The sequence below is a fragment of the Paracoccidioides brasiliensis genome (genome assembly GCF_000150735.1).
Source record: "Paracoccidioides brasiliensis Pb18 unplaced genomic scaffold supercont2.7, whole genome shotgun sequence".
Classification (NCBI taxonomy): Eukaryota; Fungi; Ascomycota; class Eurotiomycetes; order Onygenales; family Ajellomycetaceae; genus Paracoccidioides; species Paracoccidioides brasiliensis.
Genome location: NW_011371364.1, coordinates 707848 through 734053, shown reverse-complemented (window position 1 = coordinate 734053; position 26206 = coordinate 707848). Strand labels below are relative to the sequence as shown.

Below are 26206 nucleotides of genomic sequence, written 5' to 3'. Positions count from 1 at the left end.
TGCATGCAAGAATGGGATAAATAATATAAAAATAATATAAGAAAGAGATAAGAAGATGAAGAAATATATAAATTTAAAAGACGCTTATCAAAATACATCTTCAATACAAGGGATATCAGAGCAAAATCATCGCATATTCAGAAAAATTGAGGGATCAAGAGATTAGTTTCGTCCAAAGGGTAACGCCGTTTGCCCTCGTTCGGGTTCAGCAAGTCTAGATAGAAGTATGTTAGCACTAGACTAAAGATGTGGGCAGAATGTGTATGGTATGTGTTAAATATATATAAAGGGGGAAAAGATTACTCTTTGACTCTGACATCTGGCGCTGGTCGGATATCATGTCGTGCACCCGGTGTGATGAATATAAACTGCCGCCCAACAGAGCGCCTTGCCGCTATCATCTATTGTTTTTATAAAAGATGTCAGTACTGTTTTAGTGTACATGTACATGTACATGTACGGTCAAAACAAATCCAGCAACTTACCAGCATATCAATACTCATCTTACGGTTGATATGATCCATGTAAACATCACTAAGACGGTGAAGAAGAAACACGCAAAGATTAATTAACAATACCCTACAACTAGGGAGGATGCCATCATGCAAACTTACAACTCATCCAAGCAGCGGATCGGTGAACCCATAGCTTCCCACAGAGACAGCAAGAGGCATATCTGCGAGAACGATTTCTCGCCACCAGAGAGCGTCCTGGCACCTCTTCCCTTGGCACTTTCCTTGGTAATGTCTGGCTCGACGTGGATATCAAGTAACTTTTGGGTGTGATCAGAGAGGATTTGCCCACGGAAACTTCTCTCGCTCAGCAAATATGTAAATTGGAGTTTAGCTCGGGCCGTGATGAGAGATCGGAAGTTTTCCCAGCGTTTTCGTCGGTGCCTCAATGTGCTATTGAACCTCTATATGAAACTATCAGTGAATACGTCAGGAAAAGGACGGTTTGTAGTGAAGAGAAGAAAATCTTTACCCGGGTGAGTTCTTTAAGCTCGCCAACCTGCTGCCTTGCGCTCTCGTAATTTGCCTCTGCTTCAGCAGCCTCGGTTGCAATCTCTTCTCGGTTTCCCAAACTAGACGATGTTAGTGGACGCTGGAAGAAAATATGTTGTAAATGAGAGAAGAAAACGTACGTGTTATCGAATCGTTCAAGATCCTTCTTCAACCTCACAAGCTTCTTATCAAGGCTATTCGCCGTCTCCCCTTCAGGAACAGTCACACGCGGGGAAATCGTGGCTGCTTTAGCACTCCAATCAATAATAATATCACTAAGTTCCTTCCGCTTCGTTTCTAGCCGTATCTTATCCTGCTTCGCAAGGTCAAGACCATCAATAGCAATGTTTTTATCACTGAGTGCCTTCCTGCGCTTTTCCGCAAGGCTCAATTCTTCTTCCACGCGCTCCTGGAGCTTCGTCTTATACTTATCAATGTCCTGATTGATCAGCGCACATTCTTTCTTTTTATCATTGAACTTCTTGATCAAGGCGTCCATTGCGTTGACACTCTCCTCATACGAGCTCTCGCTAATGCGTTTCTCTGCTTCAGCGTCTTCGAGTGAGCTCTTAAGGGCATCTAGCCGGCCATCCTCGATGCTATCACTGTCAATTGCTTCTTGCAGTTCCTCAACCAGGTCGTCCGCTTTTTGAGACTCAAGGCGTAACTGCTGCTCGTGCCTTTTCTGTCTGACGAGTGCTTGTTTGCATTTTTCAACTTGGGTCTGAGCAAGTCGTTGTTGAGTTTCAAGTTCCTTGAGGTCCTGCTTCAGCATATTCACGGCTTCCTGCTGCAGCCTGTACAAAAAATGGGTGAGTAAACAGGGAGTCTAGGTTATGGTGTGAAAGAGAACGTACTTGATCTGAGACTCTATATCAGTCTTCATTCGAGGTCGACCTGCATATGCTTGGACTGGAGACTGAGTGGGCTCCCCTGTCCAGCTGTATGACAAATGGATCCCCCTTCGTCGATCTCTTTGGTCGATACAAAAACAACGCTTTACATTTCTCGGCTTTTCGCCATCAAAGAGTACTGTCGAAGCCTCTTCTAAGTTCTCAATGAGGAGAACTTGTTCAATGCCATGGTTTATAACCAACTGCCGCCGAACCAAGTCGCAGTCGATCTAACGTAAACTTTAGTAATGCCCCAGTGGAATGGGAAAACTTTATGGATGATGGTTTCCTACCTCCAAAATCCGTAAAATAGTATCAAAACGAAAATCAGGCTCATTAGGGGACGTGTCCATGTGCCCCGTATCATTTCCAATAAAGATGGGGCATTCACTGATGAAATTGAAAATTAATACCGCCATCAGAGTAAATACGATTGCTAGAAAAAGGCTGCCTCAGTACTTACCAACCCACGCGCTTCATGATGTTCGATAGAATGTTAGAATCAGTCTTGCTAGTCACTACAAACCCGCTCAAAGTTCCCCCCAATGAACTTTCAAGGACTCCCGACCATTTCGGTTTCAGAAGCCTTATATGATTCCCCAAGGGTCCAACGGGTTTTCTTGAAAACTTGTACTGTTCTTGTTCAATCGCTCTCAGCAGTAAGGGCATCTTTTCATGGAAACCGCCCTGCTGCTGACCTCTGTCTCGCGTGAAGCTACGGAGCCGACCTTCAGCTTGCTCTACATCTGACCTCTGCTTGTTAAGAGGTTCACGTTTTCCTTGTAGATCTTGCTCCGCTCTGGTGAGTTCATCTTGCAGGCGATCCAAGTCTCGCGCATGAGCATGGTGTCGATCACGGGCTTCTTCAGCTTCTGCCTTCTTCTGCTCAAGTTCCGCAATCCTCCTAGCGTGACTTCCACCATCCAAATCCTCAAGTCGCTGCTTTTCTTCATCTATTTTACTTTGTGTGTCTTTAATGGTTGACTCAGCAGCCTTCAAACACTCACGAATCGTGCGTTGTTGTGCCTGAAGAAAATATGATAAATTAATTATTCATCGAAGGACTATTATTGATATAGAACATGACTTACCTGGAGCTCATGGCGTTCTTTTACGGTCTCATCAAGCCTCTCATCTGCAGCCTTCCCACGGTCCTCTTGAGCTTTTAGTTCAGATTTTGCTTCTCTAACAGCTTCAAGTATAGCGTTATGCTCACGATCCGCTTCTTGGAAGACTTCGTCGGCTTCCGCAACCTCCGCTTCCAAATTTGCGATCTTTCGAGTTGCTTGCTCTATTTGGGCATCACATGAATGCCGTTGCTATTTCAAATTCCACATACTTTAGTACGAAGCAACTTAAAATGTTATTATAGATAATTTTCATTCTGATCGTTCTAACCTTTTCCTGTTCCTCAACTTGCACCCACGCCATCTGAGCTCGTAAGTTCCTGACCCTGGCACGTATAGTCTCATTCTTATCTGAGAGTGCAAGTTTCGCTCTAGTTTGATTCCTAGCAACTTCTAGCTCCTTGATCTGGTCAAGATGAATCGACAACTTCGCTTCGGTCTGGTCAATCGACTCTTCAAGAAGGCGATAGTCCTGATCGAGCTGCTCAAGTTGAACTCCCTTGAGGAAAAATTTGTACTTTTCTGATGGACTGGAGTTGCTCAGAAACTGTCGTGCCATGTCTTGAGAAAGGACATTCATGGGATTATCGATCTGTAGGGCGTAGTAGTCTGTGATTGAGTCGAGTTCGGATTTCTTCGTTGACACCACTCTACCATTCGAACTTTTGATTTTGAAACCGCTCGCTCCAGTTCGCGAAAAATGACGTTCGACTATGATCGAGTCTCCGAATTCGTTGGGGTTATATGCACTGTCACCCTTGTTCTTAATCCGAACCACAATAGTCGCTGAGCTACAAAAACGGTGATTTAGTTATACGCACAAACGATATCATACTTATAATCATGATCAACAGAAAGAAAACGCAAAGACATAAGAACATACTCCTTCCCCTCTTTAATAAAGCTCTTCAAACTCTGTCCCCGGTTCGTGACAGACGCCTTCCCACCCAAGCAAAGCGTAATAGCCGTGAGAATAGCACTCTTCCCACTCCCATTCTTGCCCACGATGAAATTAATCAGCGGACCCAGGTCAACTGAAAAGTGCTCGTGGCACATGAAATTGTAGCATTCCACCCGTTCAATAATGCCATGCTCAGCGGGGACATTTTCCATATCTCTGGAAAATTGTTCCCTGACGTATTGGCTGGCGCGTTGCTCGATGGCCTCTTCGTCACAGATGTATAGATCCAGATTGCCATCGTCAACGCGGTCCAGGTCAAGATCCTGTTTCGACTCCTGGTCTTCATCTCGTTCGGAGTCAGTGCGGTTTGGCGAAGAGGAATCGGTGGAGTCGTCATCGCTGTCTTCATGGACGGTTAGCACTTCTGAGGTGCGTGCTTTTTTTCTCTGTAAATTGACAGTTCATAAGCGTCTGTTTTTTTTTTTTTTTTTTTTTTTTTTTTTTTTTTTGAAAAAAAGTGCGATGCTGAAGGGGACTTATATGTTTTCTTACCGGGCCAAGCTGCGAGCCCAGAGGAGCACTGGACGAGGGGGGTTGGTTTGGCGGATGGAGATCCACTCGCGTCCTCTTGATAGGAGCCATGGAACTGTTTATCTCAGAAGCAGATGAAACTTGGAGGGCTCATGAAGGAAGAGTACGCTGCTGGAGGTATCCCCAAGCCGCTTCGCTAGGGAGCTATCCGAGCTGACGTCAGAGCACAGAGGAGGATGTCTTTCTTGATATCTTTGATCTTGTTCAATTTTGCCTGAATCGGGTCGCGTCGCGTGTGAAATTAGCGGCAGTGCATTTTAGGATCACGTGACGCAAACTGGCATCTTACCATTTTCAGAGACTTTGACAGGTTAAATATGCAGGGTCTATAGTGCGGTCACTGAACATACAACAGATACGAGTGGGAAGCTGGTTAAGGGAAATAAAGGAGCTGAGGCAAGTTTTATTTCACTGACAGCTGTGGATAAATATCATATGAATATCATTCTGGATATTAGTTGGATATCTAGCTGGGAACGGTGGAAGCTACTGGCATGCATCTTTGAACTTCACTCTCCCAGCAACGAGAGGTGGAATAACATTCACATCATCTCATCTCATCCCATCCCATATTAGCTGTCTCGGTGTATAACCCCATATACCCATCCATCACATAAGCCAACAATAAACAAGGGAGGAGGTCTGAAAGTACACATACACATAACAAGCCGAGTCCCAGTTGTACCAAAAACAAAGTACTATTTTCCTGCAACATTATAGGTATTCATCTACTCCTTAATAGGCTCCTCAGCAACGTAGTGTAGATACGCGCCCATCAGCTTAGTGCCCTCGATGTAATTGCGTTTGTCAAGTTTCTCGTTGGTGGAATGAGCCATATCCGTCGAGCTGCCCATGGGCAACAGGAGAACATTTTTTCCCGTAGCCTCCTCGAAGGTCAAAGTGATGGGAATACTGTTTTTGTTATTTCGAAACGTTAGAGAGACTTTTCAACTTTTCTGCGCTCATACATGTTTTGAAAGAGTTGGATATATATTCTGGAGTAAACATTGCATACCTTCCACCCTCCCTGGTAAAATCTGGCTCAACACCAAACACTTGCTTAACAGCTCTACTGGCCGCCTGGAAATTCCAGTGCTTGGGACTAGCAACCCACCACTTCCCATCATGCTGCAGCGTGCAGTCGACCGTATTCTTACTGTTCAACTTCGCAAACTCAGCCTTGACATAGTCGAACACCAGTTTATTCACATCCTCGCTCTCCATGTTGGGGACGGTGCGGATGGAGAACTTCCCAATGACTTTAGCGGGAATAACGGTTTTTGCACCGGGTGCTGAATACGCGCCCTCGATGCCGTGGATGGACAGGGATGGGTACCTCCACCGTCTCATCAGGGTTGGCTCTTTTTCTGAAAAGATCGACGTGGTGCTTCCGAGCGATTCATAGAGATTTTCCATTGAGAAGGCGATGTCCTTATACAAACCCTTTTCATCCTCAGTGAGTGGAGCAACCAGTTCATTTATGCCGGGGATGAGGATGTTGCCCTGCACATCCACCAGTTTGGAGAGGAGATTGACAAGATCGGTCATAGGTTCGTGGACCGATCCGCCAAAGACGCCACTGTGCAGATCCTGTGCCGGCCCAGAGACGGTGAGAGAGTAATAATTGCATCCCCGCAGACCGTAGGTGAGACACGGTTTCTCAGTGCCCAGCCAGTAGTTATCTGAAATGCAAACTGCATCCGCATCTTTGAAATATTTCTTGCTCTCCGCCTTGACGAACTCTTCCAGTCCCAGCGAACCGTACTCTTCCATGCCCTCAAAGCAGCAGAGCAAGTTGACGGGGAATTCAACGCCAGCCTTTTTATGGGCCTCGATGACGTTTAGCCAGCCCATGATGGGACCCTTGTCATCCGTGCTGCCGCGACCGAACATTCTCCCCTTGTCGTCAACTGTCAGCTTGAAGGGTTCCGTGTTCCAGCCATCCTCAAGAAGGGCGGGCTGGACATCGTAGTGTCCGTAGACGAGGATAGTGCGCTTGTTCTTGTCATTGCCGTAGCGAGCAAGGACCACAGGAGGCAGATCCAAATGCTCCCTTCCATGCTCCTTTCCAAGCGGTCGTAGTTCGACTTCAGCTCCCAGACGCCTGAGTTCTTCGGCAAGGAACTCTCCCATCTTATGGGTCTATAGTTAGAGTTGAAAACGCACAATCCTGCTTGACAATTGACAAGGTTGGACGCATTCAGCGTAAGAGATGCTACTCACTTTGACAACATCTTTCCTGTTGTCATCCTGGGCGGAGACTGATGGGATAGCAACAGCTTTTCGCAGGCCTACGGATATAAACGAGGCAATTAGAAAGTGTCGAGGAAATTATCTAGGCATAGCAAGCAAGGTGTAGTGAGGGGACTCAAAACTCGACATACGATCAAGGAAAGCGTCCTGGAGGATATCAACCCTGCGCAAGGTTTAAAAAAAAAAAAAAAAATTCAGCATGTCAACAGACTCAATAGGACACAGTAATGACAATACGATTATATATCAGCTATCTTCCTGCTACAAGACTTTCACTTACTCCTTGAAAAACGGTTCTAACTGAGGGGCCATCTTGGGATCGTCGATGTTTGCGTAAAAGGATCTTCTGTGGATTCTAATCACGGTCGAAGTAGATGGTGAAGGAGGTCGGATGGTTCTAGGAAGGGAGAGGGGGTAGAAAGATGAAGAGGGGTATGGTGAGGGGTATAAAGAGGAACGGGAGAAATATCTTCTTGAGAGGTTTGACGCGGGGAAACTGGACTGGAACTGGACTGCTGCACGACGGAGTCTTATGGGCGGGGGAAGCGATGCTGCGATGCGACTGATGGGCAAGGGCATTTGTTGTCTGCTGGGTGGGGGGGGGGGGGGGGGGGGGGGGGAAGAACCGAGAAGTACCTCTGGCAGTGAAATGTATGAGGGGTACCTAAGCAGTAGGTCTTTGCAAGGAAAACTCTCAGATAAAAATGCTGGGTAGATGCGGGCACGGCTTTGGAGACTAGGTCAACAACAAAGGACAGCAGTAAATGGAAAACCGGGGATGACGTTGCATCCTACTACTATGGATAATTACTATTATTTAGTTAATGCTTGTTTTAATGCTCGTTATGGACTAACCGAAATGTAAATTTTTCTATTTAAAAGTGTTTCTATATGTGGATTTTGAAATTCTGGTGTTTGATATAAATAGTTACTCTACAGGCCATAGGGGAAAACACGGGAAATCTACCTCCAACACAGAGGAAAATTTAAAAACGAAAAAAAAAAAAAAAATACTACAGTAAGTATGTTTACAATAATGATGCCATATCATATACTCCTCATCGTCATCGCCCTTAACTGCTGCCCCAGAAAGATGCTGGGATTGGGGCCGGAGAGCAGCGACGGCCGGAAACCGGGGATATTCCTCCGCCTCCGCCGGGTTCTATATCATCTCATCTTATGTCCTACAGAGGGTGTGATACACATGCCATCCCTCCCCCAGTAATAAATGAATAAAGGAGGTCAATTGGGGGAAATTCACCAGACAAAATGTATCTTTATCATTGATCCCTCGCCCACAACTCTTTCCGCAGTTGTCTGTCCTCCCTGGCAATGGTCCGCTTCTTCCCCCACCGGGACTTGATAGCTTCCAAAACTTGTTGCTGGATGGCCTTCTTCTGCGGACCCGCATTGCACACCTGCATGACGAAATGGGTACTGCATCCGAATCGCTTGGCCAGTTGGTACCTACTCCATTTCATCGGGTCCTCCAGTCGCAGCTGGCGCATCTCTGCGATCTCCTCGTGGTTCAGGATGTGTTTGGCCTGGTTTGCACGGCGCAGGACAAGGGGGAGTTGTTGTGGGTCTAGCTGACGCTGCTGATGGTGTTGCTTGTCTACGAAAGGTGACAAGGCGCGCAGTTTTCGTCGGACGTCGTCGGAGGGGAGGAATTTGGTTGGAGTGTGGTAGACGGAGGGGGCGCTAGAAGGGGGGTTGTAGATGATGTGGTCTGGGGAATTAGGAGGAGGCGGGCTGAATGAAGCGTCAGGCTTCACCCGTAGACGTTGTTTGAGTCGACGGAATGTTGATTGGTATCTCTGGCATACGAGGGTTGTGGTGGAGGCTTCTGTCCATGATGGAAGCAGGAATGGCAGCATCAGGGTATGGCGCCGCGAAGATATGATTGGGCAAGCCATAATGCGATATATGCCTAGGCGCATAGGCGTCTGTTGGTAGGATAAAAAAGGTAGAGGAGAGATATTATGAATTATGCTGGAAGGATGCGAGTGAGATCAACGGGATTGGCTTTCAGTTGAAGAGTCCTCGCGGGACAGGAAATCCTCGAGAGAACAATCAGCAGCAGCAGGACATGGCAGGATCCGCCTCTGAAGGGGAATTGAATGCCGCCAGAGGGAATTAAACGAGTGTAAGGGGCAGAGGCGCGGGAGACAACCCATAGAGGAGCATGTAAAAATTGTAAAAACGAGGATGTTTAAGTTCTAATACTTCATTCAACCAAAGAGCCACAAAAAGGAGACCAACGCTAGACTGTTATCGGCAAAGAGTCACGTGTATCGACTCGGAGGAATAGTTAGTCCGGTCGTAATATGAGAACAGCGATAATAACATACAACATCCATTTATTTGAGGATAGCATATTTATTTATGCTTTTGGATATATCTGTGAGAGTTCTAGATCTCTGGCGAATGCTTAAGTTTCGCAAGAAGATATTGCATCAAATAGCAGGACAGAGAAAATAACATGGCGTCATCTGTCTAAGAACGAATTTCAAAGGGCCATCACACAACAGAGTTAATTACAAGCTAATCAGCCGTTACCCTAACAATACCCGCTCATCCAAACTTGATCTTCACCAGCTCTCAACAAGCTTCATCTTCCCTTTATCTTTCATCTTCATCTAACGTCTAAAAACATCCTCATTCAACCCTTCAACATCTTCCAACATTAGCTCTTATTCCTCCTTCTCGTCTCTCCCGCTTGATAATTTCTCTTAACAGTGGCCCCTTCACCTTGAGGCTATCACAACAACCCCCTCCCATCTCAATCGTTTGGCTTCATAGATGTGGTCTTCCAATGCCATGCCATGCCATGCCATGCCATGCCGTGCCGGTTGAGTTCGACTGACTAGTTAGTTAGTTAGTTACAAGTTACAAGTTTCACTCGATTTATCTTGTTGTGTCACCAACCAAATATTACCCAAGCGCATTTTTCCAGGCCAACGTCCATTTCTTCCTCCGGTTCAGCCTGCGGAGTCCTTGCAACTACCTACTGCTACATACACACAAATATATACCCTTCTTCACCAGCATCTGCCTTGAACCAAAGTCACTGTCATCTATTAACTGCCTCTACATTTTCGGCATACCTCCTCTACTCTCGAACCTTCTCTACCTAACTGCTGGAAGTTGGCCAACAACGTGTTTGTTGGGAATTATATTCGTCATATTCAATATCTTCACTATTACTCTCCCGACCAGAGACATTATTTGCCCCCTTATCACCCTCTGCGCAGCTCTTAGGCCTTCTCCTATCCGGAGCCATAAACCCCCCTCGTACTTCTTGAATCAATCGCCATCCCATTCCCTCCAAAGTTCCATCTTCTATATAGGCTGCCATGGCTGATGTAAATGCCCCAACCGACCGGACCTTGTCAGATTCCTTCAAATCACCCTCTTCCGCCGTTAAAGAAGAGACGTCTGTATCGTTGTCATCCTTTCTATCGAGCCCAGATCAACAACCCATTCGGAACCTCCTTCCGAGAGAAGCCCAAGGCCCAGCTGCTGACACGACGACGAACAAAAAGGAAATGGAATGGAGGCTCAAACCAAAGAATCTCGAATCCAATGCAACTTCAGATAAATCCGAAGCGCATGGCCCATCCAACGTCCCAAATCCAATAACCACCATGAGACCAACTTCTCCTCTAAGCGCGCTCCCTTCCAACAGACCATCTGCATCTCCACACCGCTCCAGAAACCCTTACATATGTCCATCACCCAATCGCGCATTCCGCTCCGCTTCTCCCCGCATGCACTCGCCGGCCTCCTCCCAGATCTTCGAACGGAGTGTACAGGAAGATTTCGCCCCCGCCCAAGCCTCCCCATCCATCCCCTCGCACATCATGACAGAAAACCACATCCCTCCCATCCTTGGTGCCTCATCCGCCGCTCTAACTGACGAGCGCCTCGATCCAGACTCCGTCGAAATCGTCACCCACAACTTCCATCAGCCTGCCGCCCTTAGCGTTACGGGCGGTCAACCTGACCACTCAATATCATCTTCATGGCATGAAGATCTCAACCTACCATCCCATCCACCTCCAGATGTAGAAGATCACGTCTCAAACTACGGCAATTTAGACTCAGCCGACATACGACGCCTGAGTTTCGTATCTTTTGCCGACGTCGTCCATGGCGAACAACTCGAAACGGACCATGCGTCAAACAGAGATTCTATGTACATGGCAGGCTTTTCAACTAACCCCGCGTCCTTCGCAGCGGCTCAGAACCGCTCGCCATCCCCAGTACGGTCCCCAGTCTCGTCCCATGGTTTCAGTGCGTCACCATCAACAAGTGCGTCACCATCTACAAAAGAGCTGGACACTTCTCCCAACCAAGGAGGCCGGTTGCCTGGAAGCCCTCGCCTTTGTGCCCATAGCCCCCCTCCTGGCACCTTTGGTGGGGAATTGAATGTCGAAACCATGCGACAAGCCCTCCGACGGACTGGTTCCGGCGATATCGGTGGAGTTCGCAGTCAGCCAATGAGCGCTGTTGGAAATGATGATGGCACATTCGAGCGCCCCTTCAAATAGGCTCAAATCTGAAGCCGTCCGGCCAGGACTCTTGTGTATAATTTTTAATTTTATGTGTATTTCTTTATTTTCTACTTTCCTTTTGTTCCGCAATGAATTTCTTGTTTAACACGTCGACTTCAGCCAATGGAGGTAGATCGGAGTTCCTTTCAAGGTATCACTTTCGGGAAATTGTACCTTTTTCTTCTACATCCTCTACGTGATTTTTGGGGGATTATTTTTTCAAAGGTGCTCGTTGCTTTTTCTTAATATTTATTTGGCCTATTCCCTTCCTAATTCCAAATACTTCCTTCACTCTCTTTGATTTGAGATACGCGTTTTCCTCTTAGCTTCGCCATTTGCTTTTTATTCCTCTTGACCCCCTTTTGCTCAATATGTTGTGTTTCCATTTTCTAATTCCCAAGAGCAACACTAGTCAAATATTCGCAGCCTCGTATCATGAATTCCCACAAATTTGGAATCTGTTCAAGCTGACTGGCTAAATCGAACAGTGTCTGTTTGAGTTTAAGGATCTTTATTTTATTATTCACTTGTCCTTTCGACTTCATCCGTTTACGTCTCCATTTCAGAAAGTCCAAGTCCAATTTCTTGATAAAAGAGATTTGGGTTGAATGACAGAGTATATGTGTCTGATAATTGTTGAAATTATATTTCCCCTATTTACGGAGTCAAGTATTATTTTCATAGACGTCTTTGTTCGGGCACTGGGTTTCCTTTTTATTGTTTTATTTAACCACTTGACTGGTCAATATCTCTGGAACCAAGCTAGCCTTTTCCCATAAAAGAAGAAAAATTCCAAAGCTATCGTAGTCGCCCATAGGTTCATGATTTCATTACTTCCAAGTTGATTGATGATGTGAGCATGCCTCCCACCTTGTCCATAATAACCCCCAGTGCTACTTAAAAAGCCGAAAGCATGAGGATGGGCCAACTGTAATCTGATCCGATACCACCTCGAGTAGGATTCGAAAGGTCGGCGAGAGAGAAAACCGCCTCATCCGATAAGGCTCTAGCCACTGCGTAAGGACCAAGGATATAGATCGCCCTCGGGTCTCCCGATATCATCCATTACAATTTAACAACAAAAAAATACACAACGAAAGAAAAACATTTACACATCAATTTATAGTTTCTTTGATACCTTCGCTGCCGCTTCGAGGGCACGCTGAACTCTTCCCCTGAGATCTTCGGGGTCTTCGAGTCCGACACTCGTTCTTACTAGGTCTGTTGGGACGCCCAGGGAGTTGGCCTGGAGGGTAAAGAAACTATGTTAGTGACTTTAAATGGAGTGGCAACATTTTGTGGGATAGGGATGCGAAGTACTCACCCAATCTAGTTCGCCGTAATGGGCTAGGATCACATAGGGCGAACTTTGTGGAGTTCTTTGATTAGCAAATATATATGGTCATATATGTTTGTCTACTGTAGTTGTGGGAGGGAATACCTGAGGGTGAAGTTCGTTCCCAAGCTGGGGCCCTTCATGACTTCGAAGGCGTCGTAGAAGGCAACCGCCTCTTCATTCGAGTGGAAAGTTATGGAAAATAAGCCTCCATATCCTCCATTGGGGTTCTTGCATTTCTCGTAAAAGGGTCGTGTTGTGTTGTATTTTGGGTAATAAATGTCTTTGACTAGAGTGGTTTGATACAATTAACAACTGGAGGTGAAAAATTCATATTATTGTTTCCACAAATACTCACTCAAAGGAGATGTTTTTAATTGTGCAGTTATTTCCTCCGTGACTGCATTGATACGCTCAATTCGCGAAACGAAATCCCGACTGTTCCGCTCTAGGAATATGGCATCCTCGCCCCAGTAGTTATCCTCGTACTCCACGTCAAGCACAGTCTTCAGTTTCCGGTAATATTGCCCGTGAGGATTAAACACGGCACTACCACCCATAACATTGCTGTCTCCGCTGAATACCTTGGTCAAGCTGCTCACGACCACATCTGCATATGGAAGAACGTTAACGTTAATGAAGTTACCCACAGACTCATCCACAACCACCGCAAAGTTGTATTTGTTTGCCAGATTCCGAATGCGCTCGAGATCCGGAGCTTTTAAGAGTGGATTCCCGGGGAACTCCGTAAAGAGAGCTAGGAACCGCTCTCCAGCTTCCAACAGTTTCTCAAGATCTTCTAGCTCTTCTGAGGATGCATGGCCATAAAATTGAACACCAGGACCCCATTTTTGCAGGACCTTTAGCGTGTCGACATAAGGGAAGCCAAAACAAATACTCTTCATTGGTCCCCGGGCCGCCATCAACATGCGATGAGTGTTGAAAATAGAACTCATACCCGAAGGGAACAGGTACACATGTTCCTCCGTTAAACCTGCTATTCGCCCATCAGATGAAGCGGCCTGAAGGGCTTCACTAAGTTCGCCATTACATGTCAGGGAGCCAGCAATCCGCCTACGAACCGCCAGCTTAGCGTTATTGGCATGTGCCGTGCTCAAGTTGCGTCCAAAGCGCTCTTCGATAAACTCGTCAAACTCCTTTGACGAGGGAATTTTGGATTTTGGCGTTTGTGGCTGCTGAGGTGTTGAGTCTTTGTAAATGTTCCCTTGAGAACCGTTCCGTTGATACCGCCTAGGTCCCTTGTGAGGCCACTGGTCTGTGTGTGCGCTCCGTTGCTGGAGTTGACTCTCTTCAATTAAATACCCATCTTCTACGGCCTTTAGACAAAATTCACTCCGCCGGCTGGAGATGCCGTCGCCAGTGTGCTGCCACACCTGTTTCGCAACTCCACTATGTGCAGCCGGGTACAAAACGCAAAAGAGCGACGATGAAATACTTGGATGCAAAACGTCATTGCTAACCTCTGCTGGTTGAGGCCGTCGATGCAGGAGACCAACAACACGGACCTTTGGCGCCTCCTCAGCAGGTAATCGTGAAATCATAAACTGATAGCAGCGGTCTGCAGTTCTCCGAGAAGGAAACAATGTTGCAAACTCCTCTCCAGGAGTGCCAAAGCGGCGCACTACTTCCTCTACGAGTGCCTGGATGCTCTTGTGGATGAAAAATCGTGGATAGCCACTAGTCATGGCCTCGACAACCCATTTCTCTCCTTTCTCGTAGCCCACATTTGCTCTCCATGTCGGGAGAGAGACGCTCACAGCCTAGATTCTGTAATGTTAGCATTTGGAAAGAATATTTTGAGAGGATACTACTAAGAGCAGAGGATGAATTCTTTATCTAGTCCGTGTGACATTTTCTTTTTTCAACCAAGTGAGTATCTGAAGAGAAACGCAGAATAGTTCGGAGCTCATGTTGAAAGCCTATAAAACAATAAAGGGATAGACACATCCAACCCATTGGAAATGCATTTTCACTTAATTTTATCAAACATACATGGTCAGTCTCTGGAGGGACAGATCCTCCCACTTCCAGTTGCTTAAACATCCCAGCTATCCCTGTCTCCTGAAAGTGAGACAGACGATGAAAAAGACGTCCGAAGAACGAAATAACCTTCAGCTCAAGAGATGGTTCAATAGCAGATGAAGAGCATTATCGCAAGGCACCGTACACAATTCCCGAGTTAAGTTGTGCTGTTTGTTGTTATATGAGCGATAAGAGTAGGAGGAGAATAGACACAGCAGAGAAAGTAAGGAATGTTGCGGCGAGGGGCAAAAAGGTGGGAGACTTTTGCTGCAGGTGGCTATCCGTGGTATATTTTATGGGCAATACTCAATAAACCACCAAATTATGTCCTTTAAGAACTAGTTGAGTTCCTTAAAAAATAATCAAATGGTGTATATCAATATATTTTTCAAAATCAGATCAAAGTTTTCTTCTTTCTCCCGCTGCTTGCAACTCGCAAATTTCAACTTTGTCCCTCAACTTTGCAGTGTACTCGTAATACGGTATCGTTTCAATACCAATACCATTGTAAAATACAGTACGATACAACGCTTTCATTTCGAAGAGCAAAAAAATATCAACAAAAGTTGAAGCTTCAAATTCCAACCGCAAGCAAAACCCACCTGTGAATGGGCTCAGAATTAGGGGATATCGCAAACGATCACAACCAAGATTCTCCCCTAAAAATCCCGGTTTCTGGACTTCGGCCCTGTGACTTCTGACTATCCTCCTCTTTTTCAAAATCAAGTCTCTGTTTTTTGGCCTGTCATTCTCGATGTCGGAAGTCAGTGCAAAGCGAAGAAAACTAAGCACGGAAAATGGAGCTCAGCATGCGACCAGTAAAGGAGTCAAAGGCACGGAAAAACGATCGCGATCGGATGTGCCTACAGCCGAGCTTGCTGCAGCCAGTGGCGTGTTCAAATCCAATGTCTTCAAGTTGCAAGTGGACGAATTGCTCTCCCAACTGCGACCAGACCATGATAAGCTCCTTTCCCGTGTCGAAAAACCGCTGCGGAAACTGAAAAGCATTATTGAGAGAATCCCGAATATCCCTTCCAAACCTGTGTATGAGGCGGAGAGAGAACTGCGCAAACGATCGGGCATTGCAGTTCCGTTTCCAGACCCTCGTCCTGCGAAGGACACAAAATACACACTACAATACACCTCCCCGGTGAATATCAACGTCGTCGGGAGCTTTGTGATCAAGACGGAAATAAAGTCAAAGCTTACTACAATCGATCTGGCGGTTACAATTCCAAATTCCCTGTTCCAAAGGAAAGATTACCTCAACTATCGATATTTCCATAAACGCGCCTACTACATAGCTTGTATCGCAGCGGGCATCAAAGATGCCGGGGAACCGGATTTTAAGATAAGCTGGATCTACCAAGATGGCAATACGCTCCGTCCTGTTATTTTGCTGGAGCCCACTGAAAATGCTGATGAATCGTTCATTCGCTCTAAATCCTGCATCCGTATCCTCACCTCGATCGAAGATGCTGTTTTCCCGATGCCCCTTACGCTGCCCACCAGCAACAACATCCGAAAGGGCAACGCCGATCAGGATCAGCAAAGCAATTCCTCTCAAGCGGCTGTGGGCCACACTCCGACCCCAATTTACAATGCAACTCTCCGGTCCGAGGCGTCCGTTTCGGCTTTCTTGAAACTTCAATATGCCGCTAGTCTCAAGTGTGCTGCCTTCCGAGATGCATGTATCCTTGGACGAATTTGGCTTCAGCAAAGAGGTTTTGGAACATCCTTCGCACAAGGCGGCTTTGGCCATTTTGAGTGGGCTACACTTTTAGCCTTGCTTCTTGAGGGCGGCGGGCCCAATGGGAAACCACTGCTCTCCCCGAGTTACAGCAGCTATCAAGTGTTCAAAGCCACAATTCAGTTTCTTTCGGGCAAAAATCTTGTCCAGCCATTCATGTTACAGGCAGGTGATGTTTCCAAAATACCTGCTTCTGATGTGCCTGTTTTCTTTGATGGAAAACGGGGTTTGAATATTCTCTACAAAATGTCCTCATGGTCATACGCTCTACTACGCCACGAGTCTCATACAACATTAAAAATGCTCAACGACTACCTTCGTGATAATTTTAATGGCATTTTTATTTGGAAAGTTGACGATCCTCTCTGCAGATTTGATCATCTTATCTCAGTCTCTCCACAAACCGCCCTTTCTTCAACTCTTCACATCGTTAAATACCAATCGTCTATCTACCAAGTCCTTTCAAAAGCTTTGGGTAATAGAGCAAAACTCATCAACCTTTCCATTCCAGATACCCCTGCTTGGCCTATTGATTCAGGAGCTCTCCCTTCCGCCAAAGGAGATAGCTCCTCGGTCACCATAGCATTACTTCTTGATGCTGAACATTCAAACCGAATAGTCGACCATGGTCCTTCCGCCGAAGACAAAGAGGCATCTATTACCTTCCGAAGGTTTTGGGGTGACAAATCCGAACTTAGACGGTTTAAGGATGGAAGTATTATGGAAAGTTTGGTGTGGTCTGATCGTGCTTCGGATCCACCAATTGTCCAACAGATTGTATCCCATATCCTAAAGCTACATTTTGGCTTAGACGAAAGTCGCATTGCCCTTGCCAGCTACGGTCTCAACGCTGACTATTTTAACGGTGCCAGCGCATTGAACCCCACCGCTCCCTTTCAACAGTATATGGATGCGTTTGATTCCCTTGAAAAGTTACTTCAAGGCATGGACGGACTCCCGCTCACATTGCACCAGTTATCCGCAGCTAGCTCTCTATTGCGATACACATCAACCCAGGTCTCAAGTAGTGGCCTGACGCCACATAACCCTGCCGACATCATTCTCCAATTTGAGGGCTCGACGCGCTGGCCAGATGACCTGACAGCCATCCAGATGACAAAACTTGCATTTCTACTGAAGATTGCCGAACTTCTCAAGGAATCGAAAGAGTTCGCATCCTGCCGAATAGGCATAGAGAATGAAAGCAGAAAATTTCTTAACACCTCATTCCTTGACATTGTCCTCCCCAGTTCCATTCTATTCCGCCTTCGCATCTACCACGATAGAGAACAAACTCTGCTGGAACAACAGCTGAAAAGGAAAGACGTAGCAGGTCGTCAAAAGGAAGACCTAGCTTTTGCCCTCGCCACACACAGACGTAATTTCATCCAAGCACCCCGACACACTCAGACGATCCGAACTCTATCCACGCGCTATCCCCTCCTTTCCCCAACCATTCGTCTTGTGAAAAAATGGGCAAACTCTCATCTCCTAACTCCATACCTACGAGAGGAGCTCTTAGAACTAATTGTCTGCCACGTCTTCGTCCATCCATACCCTTGGGATCCCCCTTCCAGTATTTTAACTGGCTTTCTGCGAACCCTCCACTTCCTCTCCCGTTGGGACTGGCAACTAGAACCGCTGATAGTCGATCTAAATCAAGAATTGACTCCGCAACAACTGTCCGAGATCCAAAAGCGTTTCGACGCCTGGCGCAACATTGACCCGATGATGAACACCGTCGCCCTCTTTGCAGCATCAAACCTCGACCCTGATGGTGTCTCATGGACCCAATTTTCCAAGCCGCCACGAGTTGTTGCTGCGAGGTTATCTGCGTTAGCAAAATCAGCCATGAAGCTCGTCACGGAAAAGAGACTAGATTTGAAGGCGCCAGAACTCTTCCGATCACCCCTGGCGGATTATGATTTTGTACTCAGGTTGCATCCGAAGTATGTTTCTGGCTCCCATAATAAAAAGAAGAATCAGATGGTGTTTAAAAATGTTCAGGGACTGGGTCAGGGGGGGTTTGGTGACGATATGACCGGATTTAAACCTGCTGCGGTGTTTGCGGATGAGTTGAGCCATTTATACGGACACGTTATTATGCTTTTTCATGGGGATGACGAGGAAAGTGGTGGTGGTGTGATTGCTGGAGTTTGGAATCAGCAGACAACCAAACCAAGGCCTTGGGGTTTGAAGATTCGATATTCGATTGTACCGTCAAATGTTGAAGGGAGTGACGAAGATGGGACTGAGCTCATACCTAATAAGTCAGCGATTTTAAATGAGATTGCCGCGTTGGGTGGTGAGCTCGTTAAGAAAATTCAGGTTAATCGATAATAAATAGGATAAATATGGAAGTGGGAAGAAGTATGGAAATAAAATTTTAATTATCAGTCCGTAATATTTCCATTTCCTTTCCTTTCCTTTTCTTTCTTTTCTTTTTTATAAAATAATAGATACTCAAAGAATTAAAGGGAAAAATAAATCGTTAACCTAAACGCCGATGCTATGTAACTCCGCCTCGTCTGTCAAGAAGAAATGACGATACATTCACACATTCCTAACCGACCCGCAGGGATTGTATATATCTGCAGTTGGTTATCTAATAATCTATGGCTTCAACGGCCAATTATTTCCTCTTTCCACCAGCTGATCCAGCTCCATCCAGCATAGAAAAAGAACAAAACTTGTCTTTAATGGCGACAACCTCGTAGCTACCCTCATCAGATGTACGGATAGTCTTGGTATATTCATAGGAGATGTCATGTTTAGTATCGAGGATATGTGATTTCTTCCCTTTACGGTCGATCGAACTGCGGGTATATCTGCAATTAAAAAGAAAATATATCAGAATCAGTAAAAACCATTCATCCCAAATAACCCCATCAGCAGCACTAAGCAGGGGAAAGGAGGAACTTACGTGAACTCAAATGGCGGAGTCCCCCAAAACTCAAACACCATCTCAGCCTCGCCACCTTCATGTATCTCGACAACAGATACAGATCCACGGCTGACCCTAACACTAGGCATCTCATGGATAACCTTGGTAATATTCTTATGCGCCTTGCACTTCCCACTCGCCCCATCACTAACCGCCGTAATCGTAAATTCACCAGGCTTTTCTGCTATGCGACGGAAGCTAGTATTTGGCACATTGGCTTTCCTCTCCACACCATTAAATGTATAATATACCTCAAACGGAGCGTGGCCAGAGAGTGAGAAAGACAGGCGCTCTCCGACACAATAGTCCACCTTTGTCTCAAGTGGGATAATCGTTGGAATATCTGAGATTGTTACTCGCACAGACGAACCTTCGTATTCTGTCGTTCGCTGGCAACCACGGGCATCGCGGACCTTTAAGATGTTGACGACATGTTGGCCTAGATCGAGATATCGCCGTGGGATAGGCAGGCTATATCGGTTGGAGACTATGTTTGGTATGGACAGCACCTCCGGCTTGGATACGGAATGATGCTTGATTCCAATCTCCAGAGAAAACGGAGGTACTCCATCCAGGATTATGGGGATGGCTTCCTCCGAATTCCCTTCTTCCTTGCAGAATCCATAAATGTGGTTAGGCTGCCCAAAGCGCGCGGAGGGACGAGGATTGACCCGTTGCGTAATACTAAACGGCGCATGCTTCTTTTGATCGTAGTTGTAAAGATTGTCAACAAGTTCAACAACAGTGTAGGTATAGTCACCGGGTTTCGAGGTGTCCATTTGTAGAGAAGCAGAACCCAGCGCCGCTGTTATTGACTTATAGCTTGTAGCAATTGCACCAGTGAGGGGTCGAAGTTGTTTTTCGTATCTAAGAGTGTAAGGGGGGGTGCCATCGAGTTTGATTTCCATGAGATCTTCGTCACCCTCACAGACATCTCGTTTTTCAAACACTTCCTTGTCTTCTTCAACTGAAACACCATCGACAGCTATAATTCTTGGTCGAGAAATCCAAGTGATTTCAAATGTGTTTGCTCCACTATCAACAGTCCCAGGGCAGGAAGAATCACTAACCTCGATAATTTCATATCGGCCCCGTTGTGTGAATTGGACAAGGCTGTTTTCGTTCCACAGAGACTTTTCAATAACTGGCATCGAAGGATAATCAAGGTTCTGGAGCCTAACGGTCCAAGGCGGCACTCCTTCCAGCCTTAGCGGTACCTCAACATTCTTATCCTCCAAAGCAAGGATACTACGCTTCTTATCGATCTGGCCAAACGCAACTTGAGGTCTCTTGGGGCGAACATCAATTTTGATCTCTTCTTTCAATAGGCGCTTGCAATTTGATTTATCCTTGACGCTTGTCAAACCAAGAGTAAATTCACCCCCATCAAGATCTTCCGTGACAAGTGTCGCTACTTCATGCTCGCTTCGAAGCTCTAGTTTCATTCGTTTCCCGTTATGGACGAGCTCGTACTGCAGCAACCATGGAGCTTCTCCAACGAAGAGGACATCGACCGAAACAGGTTCACCGAAACAGGCTTTGCGACTGGTTACTGGTCCCAGGAAGTGCGCTGATGCTGGAGGTTTCACATCCTGCTCTAGAACTTGAACTTTGCCCTTCAGTGGCTGTGGTTCGTAAACGCGATCTGAGATGTCCAGAAATTCATATTTGTAATGGCCTGCTTCTGTTGGAGTAAAATCGATTTGGCTCCTTAACGAGTCAAGGGCTATGACACGCGTCTGAACCCCTGTTGCCTGTTCGATATCATATCGAATTCGGAACGGAGGAGTTCCAATTAAGTCCAGATCTACCAGAAGGCCAATTGAACTATTCGCACATTTGTCATAGAGTTTTTCGTAGCGCAAGTTGATGCTTGGCTCAGGCGGGTTATGAAGGAAACAAGACGCCGGCTCAAATATCTCGCCAGAACAAAATTGGCTGGAGATGGCTGTGAGGCTGTACCATCCAGGCTCCTGAATTTGGGGTTTGTGGTTGACACTTTGGAGAGTGACTTGCTGCAGAACGGGAGGAACAGAATCGTCACCCTTGGTTGCCTGGCTTGTGAAGGAGTATGTCAATATAAAAGGAGCTTCAGTTGCCTGGGTTCGCCCAACGGAATGGAAATGAACTGGTAGGTCTATGGACTGATCCTTTGCAACTTGGAGATATGATTGGGCATTGCATCTACTCAATGAAACGCGAGGGCGCTCATGAACCACAAATTGCTGAGTTTGAGGGGCAATTTTTGAAAGCAGGTCACCGTCTTCAGAAGCAGTAGAATAATTTGCGACATTTCCACAGGCATCGTGGACCTCTTCGATGGTATAAATCCATTCTCCACCAGTGCTGAGCGACTCGTTGAGCGGAACTTCAATTCTCTGAGCCTGTGCCCAGCTAATATCCGGGTTGCTTGGGTCGATCAGGGAATCGACACGGCCTTGGCCGATAAGAGGCGACCTGAAGTTTTCGGGCTGAATACTCTGGAAGGAGACGCCATGGTCGATCTTGTTGACCTTGCGGCTATATTTGATCTTCAGAGGCGGTGTCCCCTCAACCACCAACGTCAAGTTTGAAAGTTCACCCTTACACCGGTGGTCGGCGGAGGTTCGAATGAGAGCCTTCGGACAGGTGGCAACGAGGGTATCAAGTGAACGGCGCCTAACTTCAAGTTTTGAATCGTCCACAACCCTCAGGAGTTTGTAAATTCCGGTCTTTTTCACTGGAAGTTGCAAATCTCGGGGGGTGTATATATCTGAACTCGAGTGGCCCTTATTTGCTTGCTTTATCATATGCTTCAGCTGTTTAGGCGGAACTGAGATGGTCTCGTTCTGACCAGACTCAAGGTCAAATCGCAATAGCTCAATGGTTATAGGCGTTGTCTGATTGACACGGATCGGCAACATGACCTGTGTTTTCTCGCTGTCGATACAAAAGGAGGCGTGCTCAGGATTAAGCACCGCAGAACTATAAATTTTTGTTTGATCAGCACCCACAGATGATATTTTAGGAGAATACGAAGTAAACTCACCCTTCAGGAAGAATATGAATGATCTGTTTCCCCAGAATCAAAGACGAGTTATGGAGAATATCGGCAGGTTTGACTCTTGTCTCTGAGATGGAAAGTTCTCTGTCATATGCAAGCTTGAGTAGGGCAGCTATCCATGATTCTATAGGGATCTGCTTGAAAATCAGTAACCAATTTTCGATATTTAATTTTTGCCCCATCGGGCCTTATTAGTGTAAACCTACCGGTATGTGGAACATTAGAAAGGCATTGGCGACAACATGCACGATGAAGACGGCCAAGGTAGTCGAAAACGACCATTCTAGCCAGGGTATTCTCAGGGCAGGAAGGCCGAAGAGGAAGATGCCATCGATTGTAACCCATTTCAAGAAAAGCCAAGTTGAATCAAAATCTTCCGACGATGTCCAATATTCATACATGCGCCATGCATTCAAGGCCATATAAAATGCCACAACATATAGCCTCTGGGATGGCGCATCCACTATCCTGAAAGGGATAAGGGGCGCGTCTGAGTCCTCCCGATCTATCATCGAGGAAAATGGTTTCTCATTTCGAAGGCTCCGAAGGCGGACTTCGAGAGGAGTGCCGTTATGGCTGTTGTTGAGGGATCTATTCCGTAGAGGAGTACGGGGAGTCTGGGGGAACGACGATCGGAGTCGAGGAGTGCCAGTCATCGCATGCTTAGGGGGTTCTGATTATGGGAGAGGAGTTGCAAATGTACTGCACACGATGGCCGGCTTAGCATCGCAGGCCCATCCAAGCCTAAATGGAAAGGAAGAGGGTTATATTAGCACCGGGCATGCAGAGCCTATAGGTAGGTCTCGCCAACACTTGCACTATATGTACTGTAATGTACTTGCAATTCCCCTCAGAGCAGAGGTGTCTATATCCGGGTACGTCAGAATAACAGGCAAAGCCCTGCACAGAAGATCGCTGGCGCAAAAATTGTCGGTGTCGGATAGCTGCAACTCCGGAGCATATAAACTAGCGTAGGAGGGATATGGCAAACAACTCCGTCGTATCACTAGTTATTTATTTAATACGGCAAAGGAGAGGAAGAAAGTTTGTCAAAAACAAAAAAAAAAGAGCGCGCCAGAGGGCAGAGTCTTTTTTTTCCCCACCCCACCTGAGGAATAGAGCGAATAATCGAGCTCTGCGGGCTGGGAATGCTCGGTGAGAGTGAGTTGAGTTTGAGTGTTGTCCGTTTTCTTCTCCGGGCAAGAAGAATCTTTAGAAGGGGCTGATTGCCAAGCCCTTTCTGCCTCCTAATCAATATTCACCGCTTGAAACTCGTTGTAAGATAGGAACAACTACGTCATGACATTTCTTTCCTCTGATCAAATCATTCATTGAATTAGTGAAAGTGATTCTGGCAGGATATTTTGAAGTCTCATCTTGTTCTCATCCCAACTCCTGCATATCCTCAAACTCCGTTTCCCTTTCCAGATAGTTATCAATCGCTGTCAACTTCAAGTGCCTGTAGTTAACTAGCTTCCTATCTTCTTCTCCAATTCCGCTTCATCAAAAATCTGTTTGACCTGGGCTCATCCTTCTCAAATCTACATCCCCCCAGACCAGAATGACAGACCGAACAAAACGCCGGCGGCTTAATTCGCCAAAGTCTTTTGAGAGTTTACCCCTCCAGCCTTTGACCCCTTCTGATAAAGCCAACTGGCATGGCTTTTGCGAAATTGAATCAGAGCCGGTATGTCCGTATCATAAACCATACCCAGGTAGTTATCTATCCCATCCCCGTTTTCAAAGCTGACTTGGTAATTCCCCAGGCTCTGTTCAATGTCATGCTGCGAGATTTTGGTGTCAAAGGGGTTAAAGTCCAGGAGGTGGTGTCTCTGGATGACGAGATGCTAGAATTTCTTCAGTATGCTACGAGCTCCATCCCTGATTGTACTGCAATATATAAATAAATATCTGAGACTTCATTAACCCAACCACCCAACAGCAAACCAGTCTATGGGCTTATCTTTCTCTTTCGCTGGAAGGAAGATGATCCTGAGAAACAGGAGTCAAGCTGCCCTGAGGGCATTTGGTTTGCTAATCAAGTCTGATTCCCATCCCCATTCCCTTCCCTCCCCTTCAGTGAGAGCAAGCAAAGGATGAATATATTCTAATATTTACTCCTAGACATCTAACTATGCCTGCGCAAGTGTTGCTCTACTTAACATTATCAACAACGTCGACGGAATCGAACTCGGGGAGAAACTTCAGCATTTTAAGGACTTCACAATGCCTTTTACCCCTGCACTGCGTGGAGATGCAATCGGCAATTTCGAATTTGTCAAGCGTGTTCATAACTCGTTTGCGAGGTAATCTTCCCTTAAACGGCTATCATGACAAGCAGATTCTTCAGCTAACCTACCTGACTTTAGGAAAATGGATGTTCTCAGTACCGATATGCAGTTAAAGACCGAGGCAATGAAAAGAAAGTCCAGGGGAAAGAAATCAAAATCACAGGATATCGATGATACTGAGTCCGTCTTCCATTTCATCGGCTTCGTTCCAGCAAGGGGTAAACTGTGGAAATTTGATGGCTTAGAGCGCCAGCCGCAAAATCTAGGTAGATTATCTTTTTCATTCTCCCCCCCCCCCCAATATATATATATAAATATATGAAAAATCCCATATCTGTCTTACTACTCACTTAGTTTCTTTCTGCTAATTCTCTCTGTTCAAGGCGAATGCTCGGGCGACAAGTGGTTGGATCTAGCTAAGCCAGAAATCCTTTCAAGGATGGCGGAATACGAGGAAGATCAAATCGAATTTTCCATCTTGGGCCTTGTAAAGGACCCTCTAATCGACTTGAAAACACAGCTAGCGGAAAACATCAAGTGTATCTTCGCCATAGACAACCAGCTCTCTACACTGGGTCTATCTTCTCTGGATGATGCCACTGCAACCGCAGTCAAGGGTAACAACGCAAATGGTAACGGTAATCGCCATGATTCATTTATCAACATCACCCAGGAAGAGATGGAACGGGCAGGTTTTCCAGAGGATCTCAGAACCAAATATAAATCTGCAACACCAGAGGAGTTGACAAGTTATCGAGAAGAGCTCGTCAGCGCCCAAAAGGGAATTCGAATTTTGATCAGCGAGGAACAGCAATCGCAGCGAGCGGATGAAGACTACGCGGCAGCAAGAAGGCATGATTACGGGCCTGCTGTGCATACCTGGGTCCGTCTCCTTGCCCGCAAGAAGGTGATTCAAGGGCTGGTTAGTGAAATGCAAGCGTATTGATTTGATTAAGTGATGCCAACTACCTCCTTGATGGCGCCGGTTTTCCCTGCTGTAATTTATACCAATTTGTTTAGATCATGACCTTGTCTATCTTGTTTAACGCCATAGCAATGGATGTCTGATGTAATAATATTTGTCATTTTGTGGTATAGTTATGAATTTACCGACGGAGTAGTTCAAGAGATCCGTTGACTGGAGGTTGATAGCTCATTCTTCCACAGCATTTGAAATAACAACCAAAAACAAATATTGGAAACTGCTAAAGAATTAAATGAATAATAACAGAACTTGATTAACCGGCAGATTAACTCCACTAACCCCAAATATATAATACCCTCATCGTCGTCTCGTGAATGAAATGTAGCGTAATTATTTAGCATTTAATTCACTCAACGGATGCTGAAGTAAATCTCCAAAGTGCGTCTTGCCGATCTCACCAATCTAACTAATTAAAGCCACACGCGAACGCCTCACACGAATCTCCGCTATGATCAACTATCATCACAACAACCGTTACACAGTAGGTCT

The 26206-nt window shown here is 46.1% G+C and overlaps 8 protein-coding genes across 8 annotated transcripts; 3 read left to right on the top strand and 5 right to left on the bottom strand.

Moving 5' to 3' along the window:
• Window positions 1-299: 299 nt before the first annotated feature.
• Window positions 300-4567, bottom strand: PADG_05923 (DNA repair protein SMC6; the record flags this gene model as incomplete). Its single annotated transcript, XM_010762959.1, has 12 exons — window positions 300-401; window positions 486-534; window positions 615-916; window positions 985-1084; window positions 1145-1801; window positions 1862-2127; window positions 2191-2287; window positions 2361-2923; window positions 2989-3216; window positions 3296-3815; window positions 3908-4371; window positions 4478-4567. 12 exons carry the CDS (start codon window positions 4565-4567, stop codon window positions 300-302), a joined length of 3438 nt encoding a protein of 1145 aa, XP_010761261.1.
• A 677-nt stretch (window positions 4568-5244) lies between these two features.
• On the bottom strand, window positions 5245-7348 carry PADG_05922 (metallodipeptidase; the record flags this gene model as incomplete). Its single annotated transcript, XM_010762958.1, has 5 exons — window positions 5245-5428; window positions 5532-6649; window positions 6740-6807; window positions 6901-6932; window positions 7050-7348. 5 exons carry the CDS (start codon window positions 7346-7348, stop codon window positions 5245-5247), a joined length of 1701 nt encoding a protein of 566 aa, XP_010761260.1.
• A 701-nt stretch (window positions 7349-8049) lies between these two features.
• PADG_05921 (mitochondrial 54S ribosomal protein YmL20) lies at window positions 8050-8685 on the bottom strand (the record flags this gene model as incomplete). Its single annotated transcript, XM_010763176.1, has 1 exon — window positions 8050-8685. The coding sequence occupies one exon, from the start codon at window positions 8683-8685 to the stop codon at window positions 8050-8052; it is 636 nt and encodes a 211-aa protein (XP_010761478.1).
• Window positions 8686-10125: 1440 nt separating this feature from the next.
• On the top strand, window positions 10126-11322 carry PADG_05919 (uncharacterized protein; the record flags this gene model as incomplete). The annotated part of the gene is made up of 1 exon (XM_010763175.1): window positions 10126-11322. The coding sequence occupies one exon, from the start codon at window positions 10126-10128 to the stop codon at window positions 11320-11322; it is 1197 nt and encodes a 398-aa protein (XP_010761477.1).
• A 1123-nt stretch (window positions 11323-12445) lies between these two features.
• PADG_05918 (uncharacterized protein) lies at window positions 12446-14725 on the bottom strand (the record flags this gene model as incomplete). Its single annotated transcript, XM_010762957.1, has 5 exons — window positions 12446-12571; window positions 12650-12692; window positions 12767-12950; window positions 13020-14442; window positions 14675-14725. The coding sequence occupies 5 exons, from the start codon at window positions 14723-14725 to the stop codon at window positions 12446-12448; spliced, it is 1827 nt and encodes a 608-aa protein (XP_010761259.1).
• A 733-nt stretch (window positions 14726-15458) lies between these two features.
• Window positions 15459-18794, top strand: PADG_05917 (rRNA-processing protein UTP22; the record flags this gene model as incomplete). Its single annotated transcript, XM_010763174.1, has 1 exon — window positions 15459-18794. The coding sequence occupies one exon, from the start codon at window positions 15459-15461 to the stop codon at window positions 18792-18794; it is 3336 nt and encodes a 1111-aa protein (XP_010761476.1).
• A 292-nt stretch (window positions 18795-19086) lies between these two features.
• Window positions 19087-23097, bottom strand: PADG_05916 (uncharacterized protein; the record flags this gene model as incomplete). The annotated part of the gene is made up of 4 exons (XM_010763173.1): window positions 19087-19282; window positions 19378-22362; window positions 22427-22575; window positions 22648-23097. 4 exons carry the CDS (start codon window positions 23095-23097, stop codon window positions 19087-19089), a joined length of 3780 nt encoding a protein of 1259 aa, XP_010761475.1.
• Window positions 23098-24002: 905 nt separating this feature from the next.
• Window positions 24003-25678, top strand: PADG_05915 (uncharacterized protein; the record flags this gene model as incomplete). The annotated part of the gene is made up of 6 exons (XM_010763172.1): window positions 24003-24128; window positions 24208-24302; window positions 24384-24483; window positions 24566-24747; window positions 24811-24998; window positions 25116-25678. The coding sequence occupies 6 exons, from the start codon at window positions 24003-24005 to the stop codon at window positions 25676-25678; spliced, it is 1254 nt and encodes a 417-aa protein (XP_010761474.1).
• Window positions 25679-26206: the final 528 nt, after the last annotated feature.